At 39.8% G+C, this 19,851-nt stretch overlaps 1 protein-coding gene across 2 annotated transcripts in view; it reads left to right on the top strand.

Moving 5' to 3' along the window:
- Window positions 1-19,851, top strand: part of LMBRD1 (LMBR1 domain containing 1) — a 220,264-nt gene that overhangs the window by 38,129 nt on the left and 162,284 nt on the right. For both annotated transcript variants that reach the window (XM_045011303.1, XM_045011302.1), the window contains exon 6: window positions 16,395-16,483. In XM_045011303.1, the coding sequence (XP_044867238.1) occupies window positions 16,395-16,483 (89 nt within the window). The remainder of the gene's footprint in view (window positions 1-16,394; window positions 16,484-19,851) is intronic.

The following is a 19,851-nucleotide window of genomic DNA, read 5'->3' as shown; positions in this document are numbered from 1 at the left end:
AACCTATCTCCCAGACCAGCTCTTTATTCTGCACCTGTTCTTGACTCCTGGCTCAGATTCCTGGCCCAGCTCCCACCATAGTGGTCAGTATGCCATTCCATATCTTGTGCGTGCTCTCTCGCGCGCGCGCTCTTGCTGCCCCAGGACCCTCTCTGCTCTTTGACTATAGATGAAGGCACACTTCATGGTAGGGCAGATCTGATATTTGCCCCAAAGCTTTCACAGGTTGCTCTACTTGTGTGCCAGCCCTGAAAATTGTGGCATCAGAGGCACTCCTTGCAACATTGTTGACTGCTCCTCTTGCAGGCCTCCCTCTTTTCGCCACATATCACTGCACCCCCATCTCACATATAACCTAAATTTGCCTCTTGCTCCCCTCTCCCAATATATTTCAGTGTCTCTGCTGTTCCCCACAGTCTGTGTCCTGTCTAACACGCTGAACCATCGTAACAGCCATTTTACATGTAGGCATGGCTTCAGTGTCATTCAAAAGTGGGAGACAGCTTTATTAAGGGCAGCTTTACTTCTGTATGCAGATTGACTGTAAGGAAATGTTGGCCATCTTGCTGGCTTCTGGGCAGAAACTGTTTCCCTCTGTTTATCCTAGCACACAATAGGTCCTGATTGGGGCCTCTAATACTGTAATACAAACAAATAACTTGTGCTTGACACAAGGCATACCCATCAGAGTATGATCTTTCTTCAAGGAAGGAGAAGAGATATACATGTTGCATGTGCTTGATAAATGCCAATCTCCATCCCTAAAATTCTCCTGAACAGTGTTGGACTTCACAAATTTTGTAATTTCTTGGCAAAGCAGCAGTTAACTTATTTTCAGTAATATTGGCTTATTTTTAATATTTAAGACTAAGACCTTCAAAAGTGTGGTGTTAGTGGACTAGCAGTAACTTTTTAGCTTGTTTCTGAAACTTATTACTATTGTTTAGCTAACATAAAAACAATTGAAAGTTTCAGTCTAACTCCATCTTAGCTAGACAAGTTCTGAGTAGAATAAAGTAACACATTTTCCCCAGGAGGGTAACGAACCATGGGAACACTTCCCAAGAGATATGCTGGATTTTCTGCTGCTTGAAGTCTTAAGACTGGCTGCCTGTATAATACTATAGTTCAGGGATGGGCAACTTTTGGCACGCAGCTTGCCAGGATAAGCACCCTGGTGGGCTAGGCCGGTTTGTTTACCTGCAGTGTTTGCAGGTTTGGCCGATCATGGCTCCCACTGGCTGCAGTTCGTTGCTCCAGGCCAATGGGGTCTGCAGGAAGTGGTGTGGGCCGAGGGATGTGCTGGCCGCCACTTTGCGAAAGGAGCAGTGTGCCAAAGGTCGCCGATCCCTGCTATAGTTCAACCACAAGTTATTGGACTTGAGGAAGGAATTAGTGATATTTTATGCCCTGCATTTTGCAGGAAATCAGGGTAGATGACATCCTCTCTGACCTTAAAATATAATAAATGTTCAGTTGGGGATACGCAAAGACTCTCAGATTCCTGTTTGTTCCCTTCAAAACTTTTACTTCTAAGATTTAAAATATACTTACGAAAGCAGTTTCATGTTTTTGAAACTTGTGATTCTAGTGTGCGGTAGTGAGGTGGGTTTTCCAGCTGTGCTACTTTGTGAAGAATATAGGAGAGTCTGTCCACTGAGCTTCAGTTAAATGGAGTCTCTTTATAATGGATTTAAATAGAGCTTGGAGTGGGAAGGCTGACAACAAGAAACCTTACAGCAAGGGTTCATTATGTCTGACATTTCCCCAAGGCAGTTTATATTTTCCCTTCAGTATTTTCTGACCTTCAAATGAAGCAAGCATTTAATGAATTGTCTCTAGCTTAGTCCTGTGTTTTCAGGTCAACTATCAAACGAATTTAATACTGCAGACATTTTCCACCATAGCTGGAATTATAGAATAAAAGTTTAAGATTCAAAAGACTACTGTGGATAATATTAAGTGTTCTCCCAGAAGTGTGTTTACAGCAGCAGTTGAGGGTTAGTTAGTTTTTTTTGTCATATGAAGTTTTCTACAATGTTGCTTTGATGTTGAATATGCCAAACAACTCTGCTCAGCCATCTGAAAAATTGATTAAATTAGTACGATAGAATAGAATCATAAGGCACAAATAAATTAGTTTGTCTCAGATTTATTGTTGGTCAGATGTCTAGCAGAACCATGAAAACCCTAGAATTGATAGTTCTGGCTGCTTTTTTGGACATATGTGCTTCTCTGTGGATTGAGTAGTTCATCTAAATAGAATGACTTCAGTGAAATCTGGAAAACTTGGAAAGTTTGTGATGTTAGTTCACATTTTTACCTGCTTTTGCCACCAAAATACAGATGAACTTTACAGGTAGACTGCCAGAATGTTAATTTTTTTCATTATAGTGGCAAACTGAAGTTTGTTTAATACTTGAAATGTATTGCAGTTCTGTTAAATGAATTCAAGTTTAATATATGGTTGAAGATAAGGCTTCACTTTTGATGCATGGTTGTGCAATGATTCAGACACACAATAATGGACTAGGCTTTATTTCCTGGTCCCAGTCATATGATTGGGGCGCATGGACTGATGAAGATGAGTGCATAATAGGCTTTAGTAGCCATGGACTTAAGTGGCTACTTCTATCTTTTCTTTCTTTTGAAAATGAAATATACCTAAATATTAAGGTCAGAATAACCACAAACAAATATAAACTGTTTTCTGATCATATAACCTCAGGGTTTTCTGTAGCATCTTGTTCAGCTGCTGAGGTAGATCACCAGCTTGTCTGCATTTTCTGCTCCTAATATCTTTTGCTTGTCAGTTACTAGGTGTGCATGTTACTTATGTCAACACGTGGCCGCTATCAGTAACACTCGGGATATTTTCAAGATGCACAGTACCAGTGTCTTCCTTCGTTCTCGGGTTGCCATCCACCTTGTTTTGGAATCTAACAATATTATTGTGGTGGTAGTGACTGTGGTGATCAGCACGGCCATAGGATGTAGGAGCCCCAATTATATTACAAGGACAACATTGTGGTAGATGCTCTACAAGAATAGAAGAGATTGTTTCTTCTCCAGGGACAATAGAGGGATATAGACAGATGGGAGTATAAGGAAATGATGTGACTACTATATTAGTCAAGATGATAGTGATACCAGTGTACCAGTAGTCTATTTTTTTTGTAGGCATCACAGAGAAGGAGAGTTTTATGGAGAGATTTGGAGGATAATGTTTGTATGAAGATTTAACAAGTGGTGATTGAGGCCAGTGTCATTAGCCAATCAATGTTGACACTGGCCTCTGTGACCCACTTGTTAAATCTTCATACAAACACCTTCTCCAATGTTTTCTCCCATATTGCCCTTCATGCTTGGGAAGAGCTCCTTATAAACATGCACAAAGTTTGGACAGGAGATGACCATTCTGGAGCAGAGGGGTAGATCTGTGGGTAGTCAATATATAGATGGTTTTGATTGCAGGTGAAATTACCGAGACATGAGATGTAAAGGAAAAACAGAAGGGTATGAAAGACAGAGCCCTTTAGTACCATCACAAAGTTTGAGAGGGAAAGAGGAGAAATCGTCTGACTTCTCATGTTTAAAAGTCTTTAAACAAAATCCAAGAATTTCAAATAATTTTGAGTAAAGGTTTTTGTTTCACAATCTTGAAACGTTAAATTTTTCAGACATTTGCAACCAAAACAATTCATTGAAATAGACATGAATTTACAAAATGCATTAGTGTGCAGAACTTGCATTTTCTATAATTTGTTAAATTTCACTGAGATCTTGTAGATAAAAGGGAGTTCAGGTGTGGGGTGTTAGCTAGAGGCAAATAGGGGTAAAGGTGGATATTTTTAAGATGCGAGATTAAAGCATGTTTGTGTTGTGAGGGAAAGTCAGGGGAGATTGAGGTTAAGGAAAAGAATAAAAGAGGGGATGAGACTGGGTGCAAGGGACATGAGGGGATGGGATCCAATCTCTGGGGCAAGTGAAAGGGGTAGAAAGCAGCCAAGAAACTTCTGAGTCTGACAGGGGAGAAAGGAGACAATTGCAGAAGGGGAAGGGAAAGCAAGGAGATGGGGACTGTCAAGGTGGGGTGTTTTTAATTTTCTCTTGAAAGAAATTGAGTTCTAGGCAGAAAGAAGGGGAGCCAGGAGGACGGTTTGAGAAATGAATCAAAGGTGGCAAAAAGTGGCTGGGATTGTGGGTATAGGATTCAATTAAGTTGAAATAGTAGTAGATTTTAGTAAGAGATGGCAGAGCCATAGGAGAAGAGAATGAACTTGTAGTGAAGTCAATCTGGGTGCTAGACTTAGGTCAGAGATGCACTGCAAAAGGAGAGGAGAAAGCAGATGTTGAAGTTGAACCAGGGCTAGGGGTTGCCAGGGTAGATCCTGAGATGGGGGAGCACAAAAGAGTTAAGAATGAAGCACAGAGAGGATAAATGATATTAATGAGAGAGAGGAGAAGGCTGAGAACAGATACAATGTCAGGAATGGTGATTGGACTGCAAGTAATGGAAGGAAGAAGTTAGAGGGTATGTGGAGTAGGAGCTGATGGGTAGGGCTGAATAAGATCAGGTAATGGTCAGATGAAGCTTGGTCACTGAGGGATCAGAGAGTGAGCAGTACTTGAAGACCAAATCAAGGCTTTTGGTGAGTGGGAGAACTGCACCAGGGCTGCAAGTCAAATGAAGAGATGAGAACAAGAAAATGTGCAGCTAGTGGGTTGGATGGTTGAGAGTGACACTCTCTCTAAATTGGTGGAAGGCTGATAGGAAGGAGTTGGGTGGATGGTATAAGAGAGCAACATGGAGGGGGAGAGAAGAAAGGAAATCAGATGCAGTATTGTTAAACAGGCAGAGTGAAAAGTGGGAGGCAGGTGCAATTATGAGTATCAGGAACTGGAGAGAAGCCAACCATGTCCACTACAGTCTGATCGAGAAAAGAGGAAAGGGTTTCCTAAGAGAAGGCAGCTGCAAAGGCAGTCAGGTGAATGCTCTGATACTTCTAAGTTGGGTTAATTGTTTTGGGCAACAAAAAATGGTACACAAGTTTGACCCAAAACTGTCAACCATTTTGGTGCCTCTCCCATGCATTTTTCTGTTGAATTGACTATTTGGAAAAAAAAATTAACTCAGTTTTACTTCTGACCTGAAGTATGGTGTATTGTCTTAAGACACTGTCCTTTGTGCAGAATCTCTACAGTCCACTATATTGGATGGTCAATAGCAAAAGCACTGATACATCTACTGAATTATACTCAAGCTACTAGCTGTTATGTCACTGTTTCTCATTTGAGTTTCAGATTTTGTTTTGCGAATGTAATATTGGGCCTTCTACCTCAAATTACCATTCTGCAGCCCCTTGCTTTTGTTCATAGGTGCTCCTTGAAAACCTAACTGCTGTAAGAAGCTTCTTACCTTGTCTTTTCAGATTAAAGGAGTACTTCTGCAACTTTTTTCTGAAGTAAATAGTAGTTTACTTCGTTCCATGTCTTCAATATGCCTTCCAATTGCTTATAGTCTTTCAGCTGATGAATTTTATACATAAAGTGCTTATGTCATAAACAGTTAGTTAAGGGTTAAGGTCTCTTTTACCTGTAAAGGGTTAACAAGCAGTACCTGATGAACACCTGACCAGAGGACCAATCAGGGACAAGATAATTTCAAATCTCTGTGGAGGGAAGTTTTTTCTGTGTTTTTGTTTGTGTTGAGTCTCTCTTGGGAGCTAAGGGAGTCCAGAGATCTTAATCAAGTCCTCCCAGGTTTCTGCAGTATTTTTCATCTATTCAGTCTAGTGAGTATTAGAAAGGCGTACTAGTATTATAAGTTTATTTCTACATTTGCAATTGTGTGGTTTGCTGAAAATCTCTTTATTTCTATTGCTGTTACTTTGCTTTTACTGAGAAAGAAAGGGGGAGGGGGAATTCTCTCCAGGTTTATAGGTTAGACTCTGTGTATTGTTCCATCCTGGTATTAGAGATAGTGTACTTTCTTTTTGTTCTTTTAATAAATTCTTTTCTCTTTAGGACTTGATTGATTCTTCTCTTGGTTGCATTTTCAAGGGGAGGGGTGGGGGAGGTGAGTCCCTCTTTGTGTTGAGTCAAGGATTTGACTTGGTGTGTATCTCTCGGGAGCAGGCTGGAGAGAGGGAAGGTGGGGAGGGGAACTGGCTGTTTCTCTCTCTCTCTCTCTCTCTCTCTCTCTGGTGAGATTCAAGGGGTTTGAATCTGGGTTCCCCAGGGGAAGTTTGGGGAACAGGCAGTGTGTTACCCACTTTAAACTTAACTGGTGGCATCAGAACCGGATCTAGACTAGGATTAGTTTAGAGGAGCCCATGCAGGTCCCCATCTTGGAACCCAAAAGCTCCAAGTGGGGGAGAAGACCTATGACAGCTTGCAACCAAAACCAATTTGCAGCATTTCTGTTAAGTCTTAACTTAATTATTTTGCATTTCAGTCAGTGCTGTGGAAGCATATGCCACTGGACAGTCCCCTTGCAGAAGGGGAGACAACAACCAATGTGATCTTGTATCAACTGGGATCATAGGCTCTTTGTTTATCTCAATGTTTCAGTACATGTGCTTGTGTGACAACTTTAATTTCCTTTGCCAAAAGGTCTTTCTCTTACAAGAATCATCCAGTGCTTTTCTGTGTTGTCCTCATTCAAAATACTGCTTAGATCTTGTTTACTAATTCAAGGAGAATTTGCCCATAATAACATACCTATGAATCTTAGTAAGGCGTTTTCACTTGTTGTATTACACCTTCATCGTTCTTGGATCTAGTCAGACTTTTGTCACTAATTATGTGTATTACATAACTAATATTATTTGACCTAATCTTGTGTTTTGGTCTTCGAAATAAAGTTTTGTTCTTTGGTATGCAGACCATTATTCAGACTCACTGTGGTTGGTAGTGTTGGTTTTCTTGCATCAGAAGACGATTACTGGTACTTTTACCTCATAGATTCTTAATGACATCTTTTGTTTGTCCAGGCTTCTTGATATTCCTGAATAACTTTGTTTACCTGTTTGCACTTCCCTTCCTGTTCCCGTTGGAATATATTATAGTTCTCCTAATGTCTCAAGGCCCACTGCATAAAACAAGTGAAGGATTTCACCGTCTCTGGGTTTCCTGCAAGTAACACTTACTTCCATTGTTCCTGGAAGCCTAGCAACCTTCTTCTGTCCTGTACTAGGCTTCTTTCCAGACTGAGGGATTCAGAGGTCTTCATTTGGTCCATTTCCTCAGTGAAGTGAGGAACAATAGATAGTTGACCTTACCTTTTTCACCACTTGGATCAAAAAGTTAAAACCCTGCTTAGATCACAGATGAACAGAACTCTTCTCATTACTAGATTTCCGATATGAACTACATAGCTGACTCTGCTGTAGGTGCCCAGGACTGAAACTTTATTGACTGAAGGTCAGGAGTTGCTATAGATCAATAGGCAGATGTTTGTACTCCACCAACCATGCTTAATTCAGTTTAACCATGGCCCTTTTTGTCCCATGGCTTATACTAGTTCAGTGCCACTGCTTTAGGTTCTGCTTTGAAAGGCTGCAGAGTTGCAGCCTCTGCGGCAATTAATACTGTGCCACTAACTTTGCTCAGTGGAAGCCCAATCAACCCAAAAGTAGACTGAAAATGTGGACACTAATTTCGTAAGAGTGAAACCAGGATGACAGCTGCAAGTGAGTTTCTGTGGCTGCTTTTGATCTTTAGAAAACTTTTTTTAAGGCTTCTGTAAATACACATAATGCTCATGTTTTTTCCAAACTAAAAGCAAAGGAGTGACTCAAATTGCCATGACATTGTGCTTGTGAATTCTGGTTCCTGTAGGAGCTGGCATATGTAAAATGTTTCAGTATCTAGCTTAGGAATGTAAAATAGTAAACTGTTAACCGGTAAGACTACTGCTTACTGGTTAACCCAGCCTAACTGTTAACCCCCAGCTGTTGGCAGGGTGGAGCAGCCCAAGCCCACCGGAGAAGCTCCAGCCCTGTGGGCTGGCCAACCCCCACCCCACGGGCTTTACCGACCAGCCAGAGCAGCAGCCCCAGCCCTTCTCGGTTTAATCAGTTAAACTTTTAAAATATTTACATCCCTAATTTAGCTAATGTTTTTCCTCAAGTTTTTATTAGTATTTAAATTACTGTCCAGGAGCTGTAATGGGGCCAGGACCCTATTTACTTTTGGAGGGAAGTGCTCAGATAACATGCTAATGTGTAACCTTCTAAAAATCATTATAGTTATACTCAGTGATGTATAAATACCTAGTAAAAATGATCCCTGCTCTGAATAGCTGACAGTTAATGTGCAGGTTTCAAAAGTTATGGATACGTGCAATTTAAGGACATCTAAATAAAAAAGCATTAAATCTACCAATTTTGGTGAAATGTTTTTAGGACAAAGTAGTTGGCAGTGTTTCTTTAACCTTTAAAGGTGAACTTCAAAGCAAAAAAGGCTTCACGTTACTGTTTCTTTGATGTAGAATGATAACTGATAAAAGCCTTCAAGATTTTCTTGATTTTTTTTTTTCTTTACACTTCAAATAACCTTATTTAGATTATGGAAGCGTCACACATGCTGGGTGCTTTCCAAATGCAGATAACAGTTCTGAAGATCTTATTACCTACTTCAGAGACCAGTGAACAGAAGATTGTGAGGACTTAATGTTCTTTATTTCAAATGCAAACAACTAGACAGTCAAGTTTAAGGCAATCTCTTATATTGTAGAAGAGGAGTAAAGAACCACTGAAACTTTTTTTTCTTCACAGTGCATCTTTAAAACAGTGGCATTTTTCATACTGTTAGCTAAATATGTATATGTAGTAAAGGGGGATGTAGATGCATCTGCAATCTCCAGTAAGTTAAAGTTTGGATAATACTGAATAGGGGTGAGAGTCAAGTATTCCTGGACCATGGATTGACTCTTTTTTTTTAATCACTTTTCTAAGACTAGTGCTAAGAAACATGCATTAGTCCTGAAAGTATTAATGGCGTAGTATAAAGTTTTTGATAAGGTTGGTAGCTCTAACTGTAACATTCTTTATTGTGCTTCACATTTTTATTCAGACTTGACATTAGCAGATGATGATCTCAAATTGCTAGTCAGTCTTTCTAAAGCTGAGCTTCCTACTTGCTATCAGATAGTTTAAAGCAGGGTTCAAAATTTACCAGACAAATAATGATTCAAAGTAGCTGTAAAAGATTTGGATGGTTGAAGCTCCAACAGCCAATTCCAGGGCACTGATTTAGAGAGAAGTTGTGCATCCCTGCAGTCAGTTGCTGGAAGGGGGACCATGCTGGGATTTCTACCAGGATGCATACCTCCTAAGATGGAATGTCTGTAAATGTGAAGAATGTATGCAAATAATGCCATGCCTTAATTGATCTAATTGAATATGCTTCATTTTATTTGTGTGTCTTTTAAGAACATTTTTTGCTGCTAGTGCTAGCTCTTGCCACATGATATGAATATCTGCTCTGTTCAATAAACTAGATTTTTGGTCCCACTCAACAGAACGTCCGATCTACAGAAGACTATCAATCCTGGAAGAGAACCTCCCAATACTTGGTGTACAGTACTAATTGATATTAATATTTCCTTAAGGGCATCTGTGAATTCCCGCATGTGGGATCTAGTACCTCTGACATCGAGCTATGGAATTGCCTTCAAAAGCCATAGTGTTTGGGAGGTGCATGAGCACTCTGAGTGAGTGGTGTTCTATATTAGTGCACCCATCAGTCACTTTTCAGCCACTGCAGGATGATTTGTACTCAGCCTCTGTGTTCCTAGAGCATTTTCTAGCTTTATCTTGTATATATTTGTGGATTGAAAGAATATTAAGAGTTTGCACTTAGCCATCCTGCAGCAATTCCATGTCTAGATCTGGATGCATTAGCAGTAGATACAGCCTCTGACCCCAAAAACCTATGTAGATGGACCTGCCTTGGAAGAGGGTTGTTCTGCCATTTAAAAAAACCCTGCAAAGCGGGTGTGTTGCAGGACTTGATAGCATAACACCTGAAATTTTCAGGTGCACCATCAAGCCCATAACTGTAGCATTACACCAACTCTGTTAGGGCATAGACTACTGGGAAGATAATGGAGTGTAAGGCAGGGATTATTATCCCATTGTATAAGGGGGAAAGGCCACGCACACAGTGCAGTGTGTATATATAGGCCAATAACTCCCTGCTTTCTATTCTAGAAAAGTCACCACATGTCCTAGTCATCATGCTCCAGCTTCTCCTTGTGAGATATTGTCACCAAAGCAATTGGTATTTGCTACTAGGCTTACCTGAGATCCATTTTGAATTCAGCTAACCTTTGACAACAGCATACGTAGACATAAAGACAGTCTTTGATTATGTCAATAGAGCTGCCTTGCGGAAGACCCTGCAAGGCATTGGTCTTTCCAACATTCTCTGAGGTTGATTCAAGTTCCACTTAATGACTCTGGCACCAGTGTGTTGGGGGACCCATAGCTCTGACTGGTTTCAGGATGAAGCAGGGATGTGTCCTGGCCCCAGCCATATGCTATTGGAAAATGAATTGTGTCCTTGAGCATGTATCTGCAAATATTGGTATAAGTGTCAATTCAACTTATGTTAGTGACCTGGATTATGCAGATGATGATTTGTATCTGGACTGAAGATGACTATTTCAAAGATGGACTGGAGAGCTTCCAGCATAAAGCAGCTGTTCTTGGGCAAAAACAAAAATCCATGGTGTTGGCACAAAAGTTGTGCCACGAGATACTTGTGCTTCTGGAAAAACTGTGGAAGTAATGGGTGACTTTATCTAGACAGTAAACTGCCATCAAATGTGTGCAGCCAGACAGATATCCGAAGTAGAATTGGTTTAGTAGCCTCATCCATGAAGGACCTGCATGAAGTCTAGAGCCAAAAGAAGGTGAAAATATATTCAAAAGTACATATTTATCAAACCTGAATACTTTAGTTCCTTTTTATATGGATCTGAAAATGGATGCTGCTTAAAGACATCAGGGTGCCAGAGACATTTCATAAGCATCGTCAGTGGTGACTACTGGGTAAGAGATAAAGGCAAACAGTAAGGAGGATAGATCTCTGAGAATTGGCCTTGAGAGGCTTTAAGTCATCATTGGCCACCTCTAGCTGGCCCTCTTTTTGCTCATGTTGCCCATCTTGGAGACAAGTTCCTACATCTTGAGCTTTGAAGGTCATGCTTGAGGCTAGGTGGACTCACTACCCAATCACAGATTAGCGGTGGTCATGTAGTTGCCCACAATTAACTTGGCTGCCCCAGATCACTAATAATCCTGTGGAGCTCGTAGATGCCTGGAGTAGAGCTGTACAGTGTGCTTATGGATGTTTTGGCACTGTGAGACACGTTCAGTCACAGAGATCCCTTTGGGATTGTCATCTGATGTGCTGAAATTATCTCTGAGCCCATTTTCCCTGCCAGCTTGGGACTTCCAGAACCCTGTCTTGTTGAGCCAGACATTCTAGCCTGCTGCAACACAGATCCAGGGCCTGGTCCACCCCCCCCAAAACTGAAGACTTAACTGAAAATGTCTCAGCAAAGTTACCTGCCTCCAGCACCCAGATACCTAGCTCCCACTGGGATCAAACCCCAAATAAATCCGTTTTACTCTGTATGAAGCTTATACAGGGTAAATTGTCTGCCCTCTATTACACTAATAGAGAGATGAACAGCTGTTTGATCCCCAGGTATTAATCACTTACTCTAGGTTTATTAATAAGCAAAAGTGATTTTTATTAAGTATAAAAAGTAGGATTTAAGTGGTTTCAAGTAATAACAGAACAAAGTAATTCACCAAGGAAAATAAAGCAAAAACATGCACGTCTAAGCCTAATACATTAAGAAACTGATTACAGGTAGTATCTCACCCTCAGATGTTCCAATAAGCTTCTTTCACAGACTAGACTCCTTTCTAGTCTGGGCCCAACCCTTTCCCCTGGTACAGTCCTTGTTTGTTGAAGCAGACTCTCAGGTGGTAAGCAGCGGTTTTCTCATGACTGGCAGCCTCTTTGTCCTGCTCCTCCCCCTTCTTATAGCTTTGGCAGAAGGTGGGAGTCTTTTGTCTCTCTGGGTCCCCACCCCTCTTCTAAAGGTAAAAGTACCACATTTAAGATGGATTTAATTATCAGGTGACATGGTCACATGTCCGTGTAAGACCCCTGGTCTCCAGTCCTGGTGAACTGGCCCACACGTACACAGGAAGGCTTTCAAGTAACTAAGGTCATTTACAACTGATTGTTTCTGGAGCACCCTTAATGGCCTTAACTTAATATGTTTACATCAGTGATAGTTTTGTTTTTTATTCTCCTAACTCTAGATATAGAAATAATACATGCAAACAAATAGGGTGAACACACTTAGATTACAAGCTTTCTAATTACATAAAACGGGGTATTTAGCATATTCCAGTTATGTCATATTCATAAGCATATTTCCATAAAGTATATGGAGTGCAACATCACACTGTGAACCACCAGAGTCTAAGCATATTGTTGATGTTATTAGCCTTTTGGTCACAGTGTCCTATTGGAAGCCTCAGCCAGTCATTCTCCACAAATCTGTCAGTCTCTGCTTCCCAGGATAATCCCCATCTAGTAAGTGTGGCCAACATTCTTAGTACTTGGGTATATATGTTTACATTTAGCCACATTAAAATGAATATTGTGTGCACCCAGTATATGAAGCAATCCAGATTACTTTGAATCCGTATTCTGTCCTCTTATTTCCTACTTCTTCAATTTTTGTGCTCTTCAAACTTTTAGTGATTTTTGTTTTCTTCCAGCTCATTTATAAAAATGTTCAATAACATAGGACCAACAACCAATCCCTTATGGGATGTGTTTAGAAACATATCCATTTTATAGTTATGTTCTGATACCTATCCATTAGCCAGTTTTAATTGCTATGTGCTATGTTAATTTTAGAAAATTCAAGTCTTTAATCAAAATGTTGTATGGTGCCAAGTCAGACATCTGAAAGATGAATTTAGGCTTGTCATCTAGCCCTCCTTTCATTCCAGGACCAACACAGAGCACCTCCAGTGCCATAAGGGATGAAGTCCCTCATGCAGACCTGTGAACTTCGATCTTTCTCATTTGCCTGAGCCACCAGCTTCTTGGCAAGATCTCATGCAAGAACCTCTCCAGTTATTGCTGTGGTGTTACTACAAGCTTTTCTAAAGGACATCTTAGAAGTTTCAGGACAAATTATGCCTACACTGACTTAACCTACAGACCCATAAGGCATACCTTCAACCTTGGCACTGACACCATGCCAGCATTGGCATCCTCAACCAGCCCATGTCACAGCCTGTGCTACAGAGACACTGGCTCTCCTGTCACCTCTTCCTAACCATCATATAGAGCAGCCTGACATGGGTGACTGGAAAGATAGACACCCTGGAAAACCCATAAGTCTCCCTGGAGACCATCAGAGCTGCTGTCTTGCCAGAGGACCAGATTGGGCCGCCTTCAGTGTCTGAGTACACAGTTTCAAGAGCTCTTAGAGAGGATAACGGGCGCTAGATGTTAAGGTTGGAAGACTCCAGGGCGGGGATCACTGTGTTTTCATATCCTGTAGTCACATCCAACATAGAAGCTAGCTCTCCTTCATGGTTCTGTTTTTTTTCTCAACCTGCTAGGGACAGCCCGTCTCTAAATGTATAGACAGGATGAACCTACTAGCAGATAAGGGCCACTAGTTTTTAACGCCACATCCTGTAGCCAACATTATAGGTCTCTTCACAAGAGTGAGAGGGAATAGTCACCATCTGTCGTCCTCCCTCTCCTCCCCACCATGGACAGGGAGGAATGGAAGTTGGACATATTTGGAAGAAGAGCATATTCATTTGACTCTTAGAATCAGGATACCCAATTACATGGCTCTAATATCCTACTGCAGTCATGCCTTTTGGGATGCCATCGCATGCCATGGATTCCATTCCAGAGAAGTAAAAGGAAGCAGCAAAGACCATAGTGATGAGGGTCATATCCAGGCCAAGCATTTGCTAAGAGCTGCCTGTGATTCTTCTGACTCAAGTGATCTAATTATGGCCACGGAGGGAGAGGGCTTACCAAGATATTTCTAGGTAGGCTTGTCTGGCTTTACTTCAGAATCACTGGACAAGACTGAATATCTTCCTTTTGAGAGCATTAGCCTCTTCAGTGTGAGAGCAGTAAAGGCATCAAGGCCTGGATCTTTGGATCTGCCACACATCTCATCCACATATCCGTCTGCATCTGACATCAGAGGCAAACACACTCAACACCAGGAGTTCCAACCTCAGAAGTGATAGCGTCTTAAGTCTGCTGCTGGAGAAAGACCCCAACAACATAGGGGCAAGATTCCTTGATGCTACATATCAGTCCTCTACATCTGCTTGCTAGCAGGGTCTTATTGAGTCTCATGTCCTTACCTGTCTTGGAGTGGAATTACACAGTTCTTCCACTATTGGATTGGCATCTGATTACAATGCTCTGTCAACTGCTTATCACCGTGCAGATCTGACAGAAACCTGTGTCCAGTGACCAACATCCTTTTGTCAACAAGTATGTCTATTAGCAAATGGATCAAAGAAAATAGGCAATGTGCATATTTAGACTCATTTAATCTTGCACTTCACTACAAGCTAATATAGATGGGCTTCCCTCATGAGCTACTGGAATAGAACATACCCAACTTAGATTCTTTTGGTAAGCCCTGGAGCTCTGGGGATCCAGCCTGGTCTCCATTTTACTTCCAGAATGCACCTCCTAGTCAGTTTTTCTCTCTCTCAAGGACTTTCCTCAAAGCCCCGCTCTTCTGGTGTGCCTGAGCTTAACTACCGAATTGCCTTTATTACAACCTAACGATAGTCTTTCCTTTGCCTCAGACTGTTGTTCTTCCCCATCCCCTCCCTAATTGACTAGCCAGGCTATCTGAGAGCAACCCTGTGAAGGTTGCTCTGACTTTCAGTCACTAGTCTTATGCCTGGGGGAATGTGCTGAAACTGTCTGCTTTCTCTAACATTGTTTATATCATCTCAGAAATCTGTACATAAAACAAACCTTGGAGTACAGATCTATAATCACCACTGAGCATCCCCCACAATTGCCAAAATGGCTTTTAGAACTTCTTGGACAGCTCCTAAAATCACACTTAATAGTTTGTGTCCCAAAAATATCTGGGCTTATTCCGGTTATAAGCAAATTTCTTCTGGTTTAACCATATTTTTTAAAACTGAAATAGTTAACTACAAGTAATCTCAGGTTGTATTTTTCTTGGCCCCAGGAAAGGATACAGTTAATTTAGGATGAACTTGCAAAAGTGTGCCTTTTTATTTACTTTTCTCAGAATTATGTTCCTCTTTGTGCCCATTTTTGCAGTAACTCTGTTCCAAGTTGTTGCACAGTAAACAGTTGCATTCCAGAACAATCAGTGTAATATTAGTGTCTAGATGGTTGGGGTGGAGAAGAATATTTGTTGCTTACTTTTTTTTTAAACAAAGAAATAGCTCAAAACTTTCCACACACTTTATCGGGTTTATTTTTTTAGGTGAGGAGGTGATCTCTGTTCAGTGTTGCTGCAAATGCACAGCATGTGTTGGGAACAATAATGGAGGTTGGAATCATACTGTGCTTGAATTTTTTATGAGACCTCATGGTGTCAGAAAACAGATTTTCTTGGACCATGGGGTCAGCATAAATGATATAGCATGAGACTTTATAACTGCAAGAATAAAATGGAAACAGATGGCCTTTTTAGAAAAACTAGTTTATTTCAAACATATTAAGTGACTATATTTGTGCAAATTAGTGTATTGGATATTCAAATTGGGCCAAAATATATTATGAAGATAAGTATTTTAGCTTAAGCATTTTCTACAGCAATATAAAAAAGTGCAAGTAAATGCCATCCAACACTAAACGGATAACTGAAATGCTTAGGTCCCGCTCTCAACTGTGCAGTTGGCCAGTGCTGCTGCATTTGATAACATGCCCTCTACTATTTTCTATGTGTGAAGAACCCAGAGCTGTACACTGGAAAATAAACTACCTGTTTAGAATAGCTATCTTAACTGAAGAGAGCACTATTATACTCCTTATAACTTGCAGGCAGAGTATTTGCAACATTGGAAACTGATTTATACAAAAGCATAGCTAGTATGAAGGGATATAAACTAAAACGAAAAATTGGTCTGGAAGAAAATCATTCTTTTATGTGTGTATATATAATTCAGCTTGATGTAGGAGACTTTTTTGTTTTCTTCAGGGGGTAGATTGATTCCCCTTAAAATATTTCTTTTAAGTGGCAGTCTACTGTAGTTCTGAAGTTTTAATGACTATTACAAATTTTTAAGTGTTAACTTTTTTTCTTGTTATAGTGCCTTCGTTCCGTTGGATGTTCCCCAGAAGAGAAATTCCACTGAGTGGGAGAAAGTGAAATTCCTGTTTGAGGAACTTGGAAGTAGTCGTAAGTTCTTTCAGGAATTGTGTGTTTGAACTTGGCATTAAACAGTTAATTATATTTTTTACCTTAATAGTGCAAAGTGGCATCTGAATAAGACAAATAGTGTATGCTTCCTCGTAAGGAATAGAATTTGTTGAATTCAGTTATTAATTGAAAGGTAAAATGTTTTTAACATAAGAATTGCCATACTGGATCAGACCTGTGGTCCAGCTAGTCCTGTATTGTCTCCATCAGTGACCAGCACCAGATGCCTCAGAGGAAGTTGCAAAAAACTTGCTCCCATAATGGTGTTATCCTAATCCTTAATAGTTAGAGACCATCTTAAACCCTGACTCATGAGGCATTTTTACCATTAACTGTTCTCTCTAGACATCCTTGTTACCATGTAAAGGTCCCATCTTTTCTTTGGATATTACTAAGAGAAAACTATAGGTGTTTAAGATCTTAAATCATACAGGGAATGTATATAGTCTTAACATCGCACAGAACTATAACCAAATATTTGAAAAATCTTCCCCTATTGGGTGTGAAATTGGAGTTCTTTGTATCTTTTGCACTATATAACATCACACGCATGTTTTGCAGAATAGGGAGGCGATTTTCCTTTCAGTGCTCTAGGTATAGGATGTCAGCTTTGCACATCAAGTTTGCTGGATGGGGACCAGTTCGATTAGCTTACCTCAAATACAACTGTAGAAGGCTGCTTGAGTTGCCTCCCCTCCTCTGGAGAACGCAGTCAAGGGATGTTGAGGAGGAGGAACAGGGGTTTGTATATGGAGGGGGAGAGACTGTCGACTTTGGACAGTCTTCCCTTACATTTTTAGAAGTTGAGTAATTGTGATGGATGCTGTAAGACCAGTGAAGTTCAGTACAACTGGTAATGACCTGAATACCAAAGATGAATAGTTAATAAAAATGACAACAGATTACAGTTTGTATCTTTTTAATACTATGGTGATGGGCGATATAGGAAAAACTTAAAATTGAATAGGGTTGAAGGTCTCTAAAGTGTATTTTAACACAGGTAAAAAGTCAGCATAGTTGTGGTGTTACAGGAGGTGAAAAAAATTAAACTACTCAGAAAATTCTGAATTGTTAAATACACCATTGTCTTCTCCAAATAACTTAAGAAAAAGTTTGAAGACTTCTGGGTATCACTAAGCCATAGTCAAAGGATGTTGAGATATATTCAAAACAGAATAATTCTGAGAAAAATACATAAACTGATGTCTTTTTTGCTAGTGTGGATTTGCAAGTTTTTACCATCACAAAATGTATTTATCAAGACTAAGAGTTCCTAGATACTGTTCCTTTGTCTGAATTTTTTTAGATAATCACAAAATTCCTGTTACTTCAGTGGGGCCAGGATTTTGCCCATTAAGTCTATGGGCAAGCTGAATTAGACTATTATGTCCTTTTATATACTCCTCCTTATTTTAGAACTTCTCCATATAAAGGTATAAAAGAATGCATCTGGGAAAGATATTGGGCATGCTTTGTAACGTCTAGAATATTAAAATTACAGTAACACGCTTTACATATACAATAGAATATTGCTTTTGACTTGACCAGGATATAGTGAAGAGTATACAAAAAGTGTGGGACAAAGGCCAGTTTGGGGATTTCTTTAGCTTGTAAAGAAGAGGAAATGGGTATCTGAAACTACAAAAATCTTTGTATTAAAGCCCAGTCACACACTTCTAGTCATCCTGCTCTTCTGTAATACAAAAACAATGGGACATGTGCTGCCATTGAGACATGAAATGATGGAAATCATTTAATGTTTAACTTACGTATACCTTTCACTTCCAAAATCAATCAGGAGTTGGAGAATTAGATGTATGAACAAATACTTCTAATGTAAGAAGTTACACTTATATATTAAAAAGCAAGATAAGTTACTAACCTGAAAGCCAGTTGGCAGTGGCACATAGTTCTTCATTACAAAATTGACTACAGGCATTGTATGGAGACAGATTACTAATTCAGATGGATAAGTGGTCTCCTGTAGTGTGACTTTGGGTCTAATTTTTTTCTACAACAAATAATTAAGTGTTATGAATCTTGCATATAACTTGGTCCAATGTACACTGCAGATGTGAGTCTGTCATTTTCTTACCTGGGAGTTTGAATACTTTGGGTCATCTAATACCATAGGGTCTTTGATAACTGAACTAGTAGCAGACTGGACTAGCCTGTCAATCATACAAATAGTAAATAAAAGGGCTGCTTGTGGTTTTTGTTTATAACTATCTGAGTAACTAAATACTTCAGTCTTGAGCTTTCTGAGAATTTTGTAAGATGGTGGAAAAAATTCAGTATTTGGAACAAGATCAAACTGCTTATTACCAACAGTCTTATCTGATTACTGTCCTAACTGTTGAAACACTTTGGAGGTAAAAAATAAACATGTCCAGGACTTAGATGTAATCATAGGAAACTAAACAGAAGACTTAACATTCTATATTTTACTGCTTGCTCCCCAGTCAGTACTGAATTTCAGTCCCTGTGCTCAATATTTTTCATGCTTTTGGTTTAAAAAAAACAACAATCTTTTTATCATATCTTCATCCTCTTGGTCTTTTTGCTCACCACATTACCATCCCTTGACTCGCTGCACTGACCCTGCCTTTCCACCATATCAAGTTGGTCTTTTGCTTTGCTTTTAAAGGCCATTTGCAACTTTTCCCCTCCCAGATTATCTTTTTTGTTGTTGATGGATAGGGCTCTTCATTTTCTTTTTATTTAATTTTTCCTGGGAACTTGAGTGTTTATTACCACAACAACAAAAAGAGGTGAAAATCAGTGCAAAAAACTATTAGAATTTTTCTCGGTGACTATCTGGGTTGTGTGTTTTTGTTTGGTGGATGGAAAGATGGGGGAAAATGTATTCAGTAGATTAATGCTTTGAATTTTGTTCATCAATGTCATTTGCTGCAGAACTAAAACAGAACTCAAAACACAATGCCACCTCTGAGTTTAAGAAAACTATATCTCTAATCCCCAAATAAAACGTTTCATTTGACTAATCAGTTGACTGTCGTAAATATTTATAGGCTAATAGTACTAAAGTTGCATTTAATAACTGGGCCACACCATTTGCAGTGCATACACTCAACTTCATCCTTTTCTCCTGTTTTTGTTTTTAAAAAAACTTTTGAATACTTCCTTGTGTTCTGAAATGTATTCTGATAAGATTTTCATTTCCTTACTATTTTAGTGTCAAATCTTTAATCCATTATCTGCTAGCAGCTTGAAATGTGTACATGGTGGGCATGAGATCCATCAGTACATCAGATGCGCACACACTTCAGAGCTTGTGTTGTGTGCCTGTTTGTGTATCTTCTAGACTAATACAAAGCCTTATTTCA

This window comes from Mauremys mutica, chromosome 3, assembly GCF_020497125.1.
Source record: "Mauremys mutica isolate MM-2020 ecotype Southern chromosome 3, ASM2049712v1, whole genome shotgun sequence".
Lineage (NCBI taxonomy): Eukaryota > Metazoa > Chordata > Testudines > Geoemydidae > Mauremys > Mauremys mutica.
This window is presented reverse-complemented; position numbering and strand designations above follow the sequence as displayed.